Source organism: Argiope bruennichi, chromosome 1, assembly GCF_947563725.1.
Source record: "Argiope bruennichi chromosome 1, qqArgBrue1.1, whole genome shotgun sequence".
Taxonomy (NCBI): domain Eukaryota; kingdom Metazoa; phylum Arthropoda; class Arachnida; order Araneae; family Araneidae; genus Argiope; species Argiope bruennichi.
Genome location: NC_079151.1, coordinates 30,704,901 through 30,719,570, shown reverse-complemented (window position 1 = coordinate 30,719,570; position 14,670 = coordinate 30,704,901). Strand labels below are relative to the sequence as shown.

General features: G+C 32.1%; 1 protein-coding gene across 1 annotated transcript; it reads left to right on the top strand.

The window, feature by feature from the left end:
• The first annotated feature begins 11,210 nt into the window (after positions 1–11,210).
• Positions 11,211–11,819, top strand: LOC129972189 (uncharacterized). The gene has a single exon (XM_056086222.1). It carries the CDS (start codon positions 11,211–11,213, stop codon positions 11,817–11,819), a length of 609 nt encoding a protein of 202 aa, XP_055942197.1.
• The last annotated feature ends 2,851 nt before the right edge of the window (positions 11,820–14,670 follow it).

Here is a 14,670-nt window from a genome sequence, read left to right as displayed (position 1 = left end):
TTAACCATCTATGGTACCATATTTTCGCACTGCACGTAAACTCGATAACTTAACTCAGAAATGCAATGACATAAATATATGATTTTGTGACTACAACTGAAGTTCTATGTCAAATTTTGGCTTCAGTCGGTCGAAAATAGGTGTCCAAAATACCCATTTGGTTTTCTGGTACTTGTGTATTAACCTCATTCCAGTGATTATCTGCCAAAGATCACACGCTAATGAGTTCTTTTGTTATTATTATTCCCCAAGTGTATTTATTGAAGAATATGTGAAAAAGTTTAGTTTTGTTATCTTAATTTGTTATCTTATTATAATATCTCTTTGTTATCTTAATAGTCTTATATATGTTCTATTTATTCTATGTGTTACAGCTAAGCTGAAGAAATAAACTAATCTGCAGATTATCTAGATAATCTACACAGTTACTAGGAAAATCCATTAAAGTGTGGAAAATTGTTTCGTTTTTCAAATTACCTAGATAATCTGCACATAACCTATTGGTTTAGCTATCGTTTCATGCATGCACAGATAGATAGATAGACAGATATAGTTGTTGGATTTAATCTAAGATTTGATGCAAAAATCACATGCAAAATTTTATTGGTTTTGCTACTTCCAATTTTAAATTCACAGACTCACGTTTTTTTTTTTTTTTTTTTTTTTCCGATTTGGAAAAATCTAAAACAGTTTCCATCAATTATTCATAATCAAATTCTTGATAAATTCTTATTTTCATACTTTGCATATAAGAAAGAAACACTTATAGTAATAATAATAATAATAATAATAAATAATACAACACGAATGTTTTGACTGTTCACGTATTATTTCAAAATTTATGAGAATTCGATTTTCAATTGTTAAATGGTATTTCCATATTTGTTAAAAATTCTTAGATCTAAGATCTTCAGATCATTTATTAGATTTCTGTTATATATTATCAAAACTGCTAACAATTTTTATTCCTAGTAAGCAATATAACTCAAAAGAAAAAAAAAATCAAAATGAGAAGGCTGGGAATCATTTAAAATCTACCTATAATATTTTTATAAAAATATAATCTCGGAAACAAATTCATTTTGTCAATATTTTATTTCTTTGCAACTTAAGCTTTAAACTTTAATAAACAGATTTCTCCTTTTATTTCAAAAGACAACATATAACTTGAGGAATCCACTTTCCAGGTATTACGCACCAAGTTTCGTTAATATTGAAAAATAACTTTTAGTTTCATTTAATATTCTGAAAGCAAAACTTCCAACCCGCCACTCCCGGGGAACATGAATGAGAAGGATAACTTTTATATAGAAAGTTTAACATTCTTATAAAGCCGTGGAAAATTTAATAAATGCGAAGCCGCCTCGAAACTTAATTCGGGCAAAGAAGCAATCCCGATCTTCGTGGGGCTATTCCCCCAGAAATGTTATAAAAACACCACAGAAGGAGCTTGAGTGGGATAACCAAAAGAGATCATTTTTCAAATCTCAGCGATATAAAGCACCTATTTTTCATCCCTGGATGTCTTTTATGTACTTAAAACAGCCCTTCCCTTTACATAGACCGAGATTCACCGTCCTTAAAACCCCACCTTTCCAAAATATTTCTCCGCCGATGAAAAATGGCTGGCTTCCGTTCCGAAATGACAGCAAGTATTTTGTTTCTTTGACGAGCTTTATAAAACGCGAACGACTTTGTCATCAAACGGCGATACGAGCGAAATAAAGGGCAAAATTCAATTTAGATTACAAACGACCAGAAATAGGAGGCTTGAGCCATTTTTTACGCAGGACAGAATCAATTTCCTCCCCTTTTCATAAGCTTTTGAGGAGTATAAAAGGGTAAAACTCATTTGATTTTTTTCCCCCGCAGAAAGATTCAATTTACGAAATTGAAAGAGAGAGTGAGATTACCCACCCCCTCCTCTCCACACCTCGTTATGTATATTCTTACTGAAGAAATATACAAGCATATATATTTGCTGCCTTCAGCACAGCACCAAAGATCTCATCAAAAAAAGATCAGTATCTCATTACAGAAACGCGCGTCATATGCGTTTGTCTGTGGCCCCAGCGTCTTGGGTTATATCAATTTCTCTAAACGTAATGATCTTCCCTAGAATGTAAGTATATGCACACGGAGCTCTCATTTACTTTAAAACTTAATCAATATATTCGAAGTGGAAAGATACAGTTCGGATTTGGAAAAATCGGAATGCTCACTGTTTCGATTTTCTTGCAACTTCACAGCTTATTATTTGAGAAATATATACGCCGGAGTCCTGGCCTAGGGGCAACGCGTCTTCCCCGTCCCTGGTTTGAATTCCTGATTCGGCTATGGTAGTTCTTTATCCTGTGTTCTATCTGTGAGGTGTGTGAAAGAGCCCCCTTGTAAAACGGCGTTGTGCAAGTGAGTGTTATTTTCATATGAGATAAAGTCAGACATCTGCCCTCCGTGCTCAGGGGTGTTTAGAAGATACTGCACCCCTCTTTCCCCGATGTCTTGGACTTGGTTTGAATTGGTGTTCAATTCATTTTTGTACATTTTTGGAATTATGTCTATCTGTCTGTGAACACTATAATTCATAAACACTTTGAGCTAAATAGGTGAAATTTAGATGTGGCCTAACAATAAATTAAGGGATGTTTATCAAATTTTGAACGGAATCTGTTCCCAGTTAGTCTACGTTTTGGCTGTTAGAGTGCAAGAGAACGCTATGACAACAAAGTATGAAAATTTAGATGAAGTTTGGTACATAGTTTTAGCATCGTAATTGTAGATCAATATAAACTCTGACTTAAATCCGTCAATCTTATTACATATTTGTTGGTTTGTACTTGTGCTTGCATGTAAACTCAATAACTCAGACTTGCAATGACAAATAAATGAAATTTGGTATTTGATCTAGTCATTAAAATTGTTGATATGTGTCGATTTTTCGTTTTAATCTTCCCAAAAAATCAGGCGTAAGAATGTATAAAATGTAGTCTTATACATTTAGTTTCTTATGTTTTGTAGTTTTCTTCACTACGAAGCTCGAAATGCTAATCTGCAGGACTCTGAAAATAAAAATCTGAGCATTCGGGGTATTCATGATCTTGTAGAATGGCCATTTCGGGAGTTGATGGGAGAGTGCGGGGAAAAACACTTTTATTAGAGGGTGCACTAAAAAGTTTCGGGAAAACTACTTTCCATGATTTTTTTTAATTAGATACTATAATTTTTTCCATGATTTGACACATTCAAGATCATTTAGGGATTAATGTCTGAAAATTTGATAGTAAATGAGATGATGTACTTAATTTATTATTGAAATAAGATTCATACGAAAGATCAAATTAGTTCCCCAGAAATCTAAAATTCATTTCCGGAATTTAATGAAATAAATGTTTAAATTTCTAGCATCAGATGCCTGATCCAATTAGCTCGGAACTGAAATATTCGAAAGGGCACGTAATTTATTTTAAATCAAGCGATATTAGTAAAGTGACAAGTCGAATTACTTAAAAAGCAATTTGTCTGGGAGGATTAATAATGAATTAAATTATCGATTCCTGCGGCTGGAAACGAAGTAAAAAATGAAGCCGCAGCATCATTAATATTCAAAATCGTTTAAAATCGGACGAAATTTTGGCGATGCGGAGAGCGTTTTTAAAATTGTCTCTTTAATTCTTGTCAATTTGTATTGTCTTTTGAACTTTCAAAGTGGGGGTGGGGGTGGAGATTTTAATACATCTTCAATTTGAAGATTATTCTGTCTAAGTAAATTCTGGAAGAAATGTCGAAAGAGAGAACGAAACTTTTTCGACATATCTGAAAGTGACAGGCTTGTGTTTCGTTGAAAATGCATAAAAAAAAGATAACTGTTAATAATATGAATTTTAAGAGAGGAGAAAAAAATCTGATGATATTAATTCTGTCGAAAGCGGCACCTGTCAGTGGCATGGGGAACACCAGAACTTCATTATATTTTTGAAAGAATTGTTTTTATTTCTTAGTTGCGCTAAGTATATAGATTGAAAGTTCTTTTTTTTTCCCGCTAAAAGATTTGATCATAAATTTTCGATGAACTTTCGCATTTTATATTTTTTTGGGGTAAGAAAAACATATTTTTGAGCTATATTTATATGCCTACCTGTATAGGTGTGAAAATGATATCTAAAAGAATAGTCTTATGTATAGGATGTAATCATAACAACAAAACTATTTATCTGTTCATTATTTTTGCTTCCTCGAATAAGAAGTATAATATTGTAATTGTCAAAAAATTCAAATTCTAGATTTTGACGAATCTCCACATTTTAGATCTACTTACTTTTGAAAAATACGTTTCTGGGATTATGTCTGTCCATCAGTCTGTCTATGACAAATATAATTCAAAAACTTTAAGACAGATGAAATTTTGTATATAGTCTTTACACCAAATTTGTCAAACCTATCAAATTTTGAATAAAATCCATTCAGAGGTAATCAATCTGTCCAGTGTTCAAAATATAAATTAACATGATAACCAGAATTTGTAACCAGAAACACCAGAAAAGCTCTATGGATAAAATTCAGTAAACATATTTAACATACATACCATAGACATCAATCAAAGTTTGAGTCATATTTATCAAGGGGTTAATCGTTTGTTGGTCTGTACTTTCAGAAGCACGTAAACCCGATCATTCAGAAATGCAATGATTTAAATATACGAAATTTGGTACGCGATTTTGTTATTACAATTGTAATTCTGTGTTAAATTTTGATTTTAATCAGTCTGGAAAAACGGGTCTTAAACACCAATTTGATTTTATGTTACTGTTAACTGCATTCCAGGGTTTAATCTCAAAAAAAAAAAAAAAAAAAAAAAAAAACACCTCACCAAGAATGATATGATATATATTCAGTAAAAATGCTAAATTCACACTAAAGGTTACTATTTCGTAATTATTTTAAGCCAATGCCATGTAAATCATTCTCTGCTTTACCTAAGTCTACAATTTTTTTGGTACTGGAGGAGAATAATATCTTTATTAAAATATTGAGGAAACCATTTCAAGTAGATACTTTCTCGAATACGAAGCGAAAGTATTGTCATCGTGAAAAAGTTTGACTTCGAGATTTTGACGAATCTTCACGTCTCAACTTTCCCTGAATTCGAAAAACACAATCTTGGAATTATGTCTGTCAGTCTGCCTGAGAATACGATAAATAAAAAAGGTTTAAGATAGAAGGAGAGAAGTTGGCATATGATCTTTACGCCAAATTTGTAAACATCTGTCCAATTTTGAAAGAAATCCATTCAAAGGATATCTATCTATGCCAAAGTAAGCTGATATGGTGATTGCAAAATAAAATTGGCAAGATGGGAAAAATGTTGTACACATCTAAAATGCAGATTTGCATCGATTTTGGAATCAAATCAGACAAGTGGTTGACAATCCATTGATTAAAAAAAAGGATTTAGGTAAAAGAAATTTGAATCCCAATTATAGCATAAAAAATATCGATTCTTATCAAATTTTGAGCCACATGTATCGATTGTCTTTTGGTTTGTACTTTCGCATACATATAAATGCATTAACTCAAAAATGCAATGATTCCAATGAATGTAATTTGCGATCATGTGATTACAGTTGTAGTTCTAGGTTAAATTTTGGTTTTTAGTCAGTCGGAAAAAAATGTCCAGAATACACACTCGAATTTCAGGCACTTGCACATTAACCACATGCCAATGATTAATGGTTCTGAAAAACTCGTTGAAGATCATATGCTCTATTCGCACTAAAGATTGATATTTTATAACTATCGTTCTCCAATGGCAAGTAGTTAATGCAGAAGTACCGATTTTCTTTACTATACTACGAAACACACGACTCTCTTTTTTTGTACTCTGAAAATAAAAATCTGAGCACTCATGGCAATCATGGCCTTGTTCAAGGCCTACAATTTTATGCCGAGGGACAGGGACAGTATTGTTATTAAAGAGTACACGTGAAAGTTTTAGGAAGACAACTCCATCTAATTTGTTTAGTAAATTACATAGTATTTAAACAAAATCTTTCTTCTGCAGTTTTAAACCAAGGGAGAAAATCTCGCTACTAAATATTTGACGACGCGGTGAAAACGGTTTGAATTTCAAGGCAAAAATGTAATCCTTGGTTGTAAATTAGGACAAAAAAATATTTTTAAGAAATTGCCAAAATTTTGGAAAAATTCGCATGGCTATTAAATTGGTATCATTGAAAAGATAAATTTTTTTAAATGGTATAAAAGTAATTTTTGTGCAATACTATTTTTTGAAATAATTGCGAAAAATCGACAAAATTTCGCTTTCGTTTTAGTTAATTAAAATCAATCCTAATTAAAATGTCTGGTCATAAAAATTCGGCCGCCAACACACACACACACACACACACACACACACACACACACACACACACACACACACACACACACACACACACACACACACACTTTCATTTTTATTATGAGTAGAAAGTAGAAGGCATAGGAAATTATTTTGACTACTATATATTTGAGTTACCATTAAATTCATATTTTGCACACTTATCAAATAATTAATTCAGTCTACCTAACTATTTTAACTAATCATTCATCCAGTATTAATAGTTTAGCCATCGGGAAAGCAATATTCCTGACAAATAAGTTGATAGCCAAAGGCAGCTACTGTTCTATTAGGACTTCTAAATTGATATCTGTAGAATCTTACCCTCCGTATCCAAACTATCCGAGAAAGGGCCTTATCATATTAATATCTCGAAGAGGTAAAATCATATAAATGTAAATAATCTGATAATTGCGTAGTAGCCAATGACTCATCCGTTTTCTGTCATTGGATTGTGAAATATTTATCCTTTGATCTACGAAATTATTTAAGCTTCTAATTAGATGAAACATCCTTTAAATCCACAAGAGAAAGTAAAGGGTGAATAGATATCGAAGCGAGTTTAAGTGATTTTTAACATCAATTAATTATTAGTCTGAACTTAATTATAGATTTAAACATCGGAAATTCTCTAATTTGATGTAGAAATAAGGAATATAATTAATACGCGAAGGAAATAAATTTTGGTTTGTTAATGAATTTGTTTTAAACTGCATCTATTAATTTTGCATTGAGGGCAAACTAATAAAAGAATATAAGATAAATGATTTACATATTTTCTATTTAGAAAGCACAAAAATAAGTTGTATATTTCTACCAAAATTATCTTGTTATTAATCGTCTGCAGAAATATCGGCAATCATGACTGTTAAGGTACATGTTAAATTAAGCTGAAGTTCACAGAATGTTGTGGTTAGAGGCATAAACTCGGTTGTCCTTAGGGATTGCAATATCGGACCAAAATTTCAATACTGGTATTCGGTACTTTTTAGATCTTAATACCGGGATACCGGTTTTAATACCGTTATTGGAAATTTTACAAAAAGAAAGAAAACACATGTTTTTTTGTTTCTTAATGCCAGATTTATTAAAGATTGTAAATATCACAACAAATAATTTGTAGCTTGCAAGCTATAATAGTATATAAAGAATCACAAAAAAGTAAAGGAACATCTTATTTATTTAAATCACAAAAAAAGTGTAAATATCACTATTCAGTCTGTGGTACTATTACAAATTTTTGAAATGTGATCTTAAAAAACATAATGCATCCATTGTACTGTCATTAAGCCTGGAAAGTAATTTTGTGTAAAAATGACCAGCTGTCGAAAACGCTCTTTCAGCATCTACGCTAGTTGGTGGTACTGTTAATAATGCGTGATATACTTTTTCCAAGTATTTACCTCTAAATCCCTCATCTTCAATGGATGGTTCGTCGGATGGTTTTGGATATAGCTGATTTCTGTATTGTATTTTGGTTCGTTGAAATTTTTTTATTTATAGCTAATTCTAATTTTTGTTCAAGAGACAATTCCTTTTCACTATCGACATTAGTGTCATCATAATTTTCGATAACTGTACCGAATTCTTCTGAATGTGGATAGGTTTGTGGGTAAAAAAATTTAAGAAAATTTACTCTAAATTAAATCAGATTGGAATTGGTTCTTTTCTTTTCTTTTTCATTTTCATTTTTAAAATCATTATAATTATGTAAATACCATAAGACATTTTCTATTTCGGTATGACTTTCTTCTGTGCGATTTTTCAATATAATATATAATTCTTCAGATAGTGATGTGTGCAGTTCTTTCAGTGACTGCAACATGAAATTTATTGTTCCATTAGCTGTTAAGAAATTAGAATCTCTCTGACATAATGCCTCAATTGTCAGTTTTATTGGAATTAGAGCTGATATAGTTCTGGATATTAAGTCGAATTCATTATCTGAAAAATTAATTTACAGGTTTAAGTCGATTATTGCTTTTTGAATTGGATTTCTCAGTTTCAAAAATCGTTCCATCATTAGGAGTAAACTGTTCCAACGTGTTTTAGAATCTAATATTAACTTATATTCTGTTTTATTTTCAGTTAGTATATATTTTAGTAATATATCATTTTTATAGGGAAACGTTTAAATATCTTAACAATTTTTCGAACTTTATAAATTATAAGAAGTGATTCTTGATGGGTTAATATTTCATCCTCATTAGCAATATCTTCTTCAACAATTACATTGTCATTATCTTCATTGTCAATATCACTCTCACTCTCTTCAAACTTGGAATCCGAAGTTTCTATACCCACAGTATTTGGATTCTTCTGTTCTTTATTTTTTTGGAATAATACATCTATTACTCCTAATTGAATTCCATGTCCATAGCACAATTGCTGATTTGCACCAATCAACTTTCCAACTTTTTTCATAACTGTTGCTCCATCAGTCTTTATGGATACAGTATCTTTCGGGGATAATCCATGTTTCGCTAATTTAGATTTAAGCAATTAATTAAACCATTAATAAGTTAATTAATTTTGCCCGTTAAGGAGACATAAAAACAAAAACGTATGCTATTTTGCTATGTTCGCGATCCCTGAACAAATAGTGGAGACAATTTTAAAAATTTAGTAAAAACCGAAAAACCGGTATTTAAATTTGTGAATACCGGTATTACAAAATTGTACAAATGGTTCAAAATACCGGTATTCGGTATACCGGTATTGCAATCCCTAGTTGTCCTGTTTTGGAAAGGTGGCATTTAATTCTTCCAAAGCGTCACATTTCATAGTATTTTAATCGTCACAATCATACCCTTCAATACAAGTTTCGAATTCATGCCATTTAATGAATTTTTCAATGGCTATTGGGATGCCTTCGGATAGGTTTCGAAAAACTTATTAGTAGTAGATGCTAGGAAGTTATCCGTAATGATCCATGCTACACTTTAATGTTGTTATTTTTAAGTCTCGTTTCGAAGTAATACGAGAATTATGTTTTGAAATGGAGGTCGTAATTTTGAGCAACGGTTAGAACCAAGGCATTTGAACCGATATTCCACCACTTCTCGAAGCTTTCGTGTCATTAGGAAGAGATTTAATTCTCACAAATTCAATGTGCATCTGGGCCACTTACATGGCGATTCCGTAATGGAACCAACTTTCATACTTTGAACCCTATGGATCTGAAGCGAAGACCTTACTTTCAAGCCACCACGATTGGTTAACGTTTGAAAAAAAAAAAAAAAAACTATGAAATTCATTTGTTGCATCTTTTGAATTCTGTAGTCATGAAACAAATTAGTACAAACGAAAAATTTTCACATAGACAACTGTTTATCTCATTAGCTTTGTATTATTTCAGGGTTTTCCCATTTCCAATCAAAAAGAAATTATGAAAGAATATATAGAATAAAGGGAGGTAACCTTCTATGGAATAAACTTAGGAATAAATTCCTTTTACACCAAGCCCTTTCATTTTGAAACCATGTTTTGGTGATTATCACCCTATTATATAAATTTTGGCAAGAAAAAAATGTCGGAAATTGAACAAATTTCAAAAATTCAACCATTTCACCCAATTATAAAATTTTTATGCATCCAATTTATAAAATTTTGGTTTTTCTTTTCTGAAAGAATTCGTAGATATTTTACTACAGTATAGTTCTATTAATTTTATTAATTATTTTCTATTTATTATAGAGGATTCTCTTGATAATTGATTCCTAGTTTAGTTTAGTTATGTTAACGTCCCGTTTGAAGCAACACTAGGGCTATTTTGGGACCAATCTCGTCATTTTGAACCGCGGTCAGATGACGAGGACGCCACCTGAGCTGGCACCCCCTCTCCACACCAGCGGGAGGACGTTTGGTATGACGGATTTAACGTGCAACAGACCCTCTTACACGACGGTTCTTCGGTGGAATCGGGTCTCGAACCTGAAACCCTCCGGTTCCGAAGCCGAGACCTTACCAACACGCCACCTCGGCCCAATTGATTCCTAAGTGTTGAGAAAGAAAAAAATAAAGGAATAAAAAATTATCTATTTAATTAGCCCGTGAACCATGAATTGAGGAAACAGATATAGTGATTAATTTTCTCTTTATCTTGGAAAGACCATTAGATCCATTTTAGCGAACTTATAATTTCGATTGACACAAAGATCTAAAACTAACTTCCTCAGAATATTATATATAGTATGAATACCCGTAGCGGTTAATGATCTTTCTTTTAACTTGTTTTCTGAATTGCCAATAAAGCCAAGTTGTCGCCAAGGCTGCAAGATAATTATAGTAGTGCAGCATCATTTCTAGTGTGTTACATTAAAAATCTTGGGTAAGACATTAATTATTTTAACTAACTTTTTTCATTTATTTCTTGAAGAATTAAATAGATCTAAGGGTTATTTTTATAAAAGAGAGAAGAAATATTATGCTTTTATTTGTATATTGCAAAGTTTTTTTTTAAAAAAGTCTCTACATTTATCCTCGGTGATCGTTGATATTCTTAAGAAAAGAAATTCAGTTATATATACGCTTAACAATATAATAAAGAAAATAATTTTACTTGCAAAGATTAATTTCAGATTTTTTTAATAGCTGTATCTAGGATTCATTTTGCCACAAAATAATAATAATAAAACATTGGTGACTGTGCATGCATATCAAATATTTTTAATTTCTATTTGGCAACAACTTTGGAAGGTTTTTTACACGTGATACCCTTCTTATAAAAACCCGCGTCTGCTAGACGTTAACAATAATAAATTCTGGCTGTTCCAAAGAGGTTTTGTATTTCAAAACTGGTATTTCTGAGCTTTTAATGGCCACGTCAAGTGTTTCTCCTAGCAACCCCATTAGTAGCAATCGAAAAGCTTTTCAAAATGAGAAACCTAGAAAGAATTTCAAAATAGCCTTCGTGGGTAAGGCAGGTAGTGGACGGAATAGCCTCGCCTGGCGCATGAACAACTTGAACGATTCTGAACTTCCAGTCCTCCCATCTTTGCCTTGCCGAGAAGTTGTTCTGGAAGCTTCCACTCGATCTGCTATTAAGCATCAAGGTGAGGTATGTCTCCAGATTCGAATCGTGCCCCCAGAGGATCAGGGTTATGAGCGTCCTTTCTTCCATAGGCATGGTGGAATCAATGAGATTGATGTCGTTGTGTTCGTTGTCGATCTTGGGGACGAGACAAGTTCCGACGAATTCTATACATGGTATGAAAAAGTTCGGCGATATTCGGGACGACACATGCCTCCGTTTCTTATTGTAGGTAACAAAACAGATCTGAGACTTTTCGGTAGGGCCACACCATATACGTGGGGCGAAAACATGGCAAGTGTGTATTCAGCTCGAGAATATTTAGAATGCTCTGCAAAGACCAATTATCGAGTGGGAGATGTACTGGACGCCATCTTGAAGATTTTATTATAAACTCGAAACGAGTTTCTTTCGGGGGATCTTTTAAGTTTTGCTGACTTGTTGACAAAATTAATTGTAAATTATAATTTGCTGTTTTTAATATCGCCAAAGACTTCAGAAGCATGTTTTCTAGGTCTTTTTTTAAAACTATAACTGGATGTTTATAGAAGCACATTATTAAGAATGTAATCCAGTTGTTTACATTTACAACTGAGATTTTAAAAATAAAATGGATCCTAATCGATTTTTATGAAAATCCTTGTTTTTTCATTCTGTGTTACTTTATTGTGCATTATAAATTGTTTATTTTTTGCATCTTAATATGAAAAGTTTTTGCTTACTATGAGAATTGCTTCTAAATGAGAAACCATTATCATTAACTTACGATTCTCATTCTGATTAAAAGTTAAGGTAATTTTTAAACTTTTAAAATTACCTTATATTTTTATAAAATACAAAGTAAAGTAATAGCACCTAGATTTAATAAGTGTTATTTTTTACATGATCTCAACTTATAATAAAGAAAAGGGGAAAGATGAGTTTCAGAATTCAGCACTGATCTACTTTGGAAATTGGAAGTTCCCCTGGGGAGTATCTTTTTTTTCCAAGTTTTAATTAAAAATTGAGTTTTGTCTTTTCTCGCTGTCAATGTATACTCCGTTCCAGCCAAAGCCATACTGAATCAACGATGGACCGCTAGAAATCAATCCCATTCAATACGGAAGTACAGTTCGCCTCTTGTCGATGCTGTTAAAAGTGTTCGACACCTTGACACCAATATACTCCAGGCTGCGCTCATCTGCGAGTCAAATACATAGCCAAAAATCCCAGCCACCAAACTGGTTCATTGAAATTCGCCCCTCCATTTTTTTTAACATTTCAGCTTATTAAATAATGGTAAATCAAGGCAACAAAATCAACACCAATATATTAATACGCTAGATCAAAAGATCGTCAAGTTGGAGCAGCTGATGAAGTGAAAAGAATGACAAATGAATAGATGGAATTAAATGAGGTTCAAATTACTCCTATGATCATTCCATTTAGAGCGGAATGTTTATCAAAGTTTATATATTCTTTAACCCTTCGCACTCGGATGGTGCCTCTCACTTACCATTCGAGACGGTGCATCAGTGTGATATTTTATTTTTTAATTTTAGTTGTAAAAAAGGCCTACAGACTGGTAAAAGGATTAATTTATTCAGGGAAATTCAGTTTAAGACAATTGTGTGAATTTATTTTTTGTGTAATAAACAAGTCCATGTATTAAGTGAATAATTATGCATCGAATTACTTTTTCGAAGGCAAAGGGTTAATTGTATGTTTTACAGACAGCGACAGACAGCAGTTTTGGGAAAAAAAAACCTGGCCTGATGCAATTTAAAGACTTCATAGTCTGCTTTTGTCGACCCTACAAAATAATTTTTTAGTCTTGTTGCCCTTTCTTCTTACAGAAACTCCCGAAAATATTATTACATGATATTCATTTTTGCATCATTTTAAAATACAAGAAATTGTCTCTTTAGCGATATTAATTGTTCTGCGAATTTTTTTCAGGATTTTGTATTTTTGCACAATTTTTAACAATATTCATCGCAGCACTGGAATTTAAACCGTTGTATTTGTTTCCTCACATATTTAATCACGTGATTTGCTTCCGTTGTTGGAAGCTAAATAAGGATTCTGTTTACTGTAATTTCATTTCCTTATTACAAAAATTAATGAGAATCTTGGAAGATAGTCGAGCTAGGCAATAACACTTTTAACCATTTAAAGGGCCATTTTTTTATGTCATGGTGTATTAAAATATTTTTAGGATTGTGATTGGTTTAAGAAAAGTGACTCATTTAGCTTATTAGATAATTATCAATTAACCAAATTAATTAAAAGAAATTTAGTTACAAAGCAAGACATACCATTTTGTGTGAGATAAGGAAATGAGGCATCTTTATGTCTGATTGAAAAATTTGTCAAAACTACATACAAAGATTGATGAATTTAGTGGAAAGCATACTTCCCATGGCCCTAGAAAGAGTTAATGATAATATGACGTGACTGGACTGGACTTGACGGTATTAGGAGGGTTTAGATATACAATGGACAAAGCATGTATGAGACTATTAAAATAAAACTGCTTTATACTACAACTGATGTACAATTTGATGTTTATTATCTTACTTTGAACTCGTGAATATCTGCTTGTTAAAGAGAGATAGTTAACGCAATGAATTTTCAAGGTGAATCGCATAATGACATTTCGTTCGGTTGAAAACCATTATTCATTTCAGTATCCCGAAAGCACCATTTTTCGGCATTTATACCTCGCTAAGGGGTAAAACGAGGCAAGATGAGAGCGTTTTCAGAGTTCTTAGCCATTCTTTCACCTTGAATTCAGCCCTATTAGATGCTTTCCGTTCAGTGCCCCCACCCCCGAAGTGTATGCGTTATATAGTTTCTGTTATTTTAACTCATAATTGCATATTGATTGCTTATACGATTAGTTCAGAGGTTAAAAAGCTTCCAGGAGTCGCACGAAGAATAAAATTAAATGCGAAGGAAATTATCTAGCGTTTTAGTCTCGAAATATAAGCAAAAAATTCAATAACAAATAAACTTTTTTTTTTTAACAAAGTATTATTGTTTTATGGAAAAGTAAATTAGCAAATTTTAAGATTTTAATAATTTTTATTTATTCACCATAATTTTATGCGCGAGACTCTTATAATAAATAAAAACTGCTCTAAAGTATTTTATTGTGAATTAGTATTTTTTACCGGTATTATTACGAGTTATCCGCAGTTCCTACGCTCCCTAAGTGTGTGTATAATGAGTTCACCTTATTGTTAAGTGTAAACATTTCCTC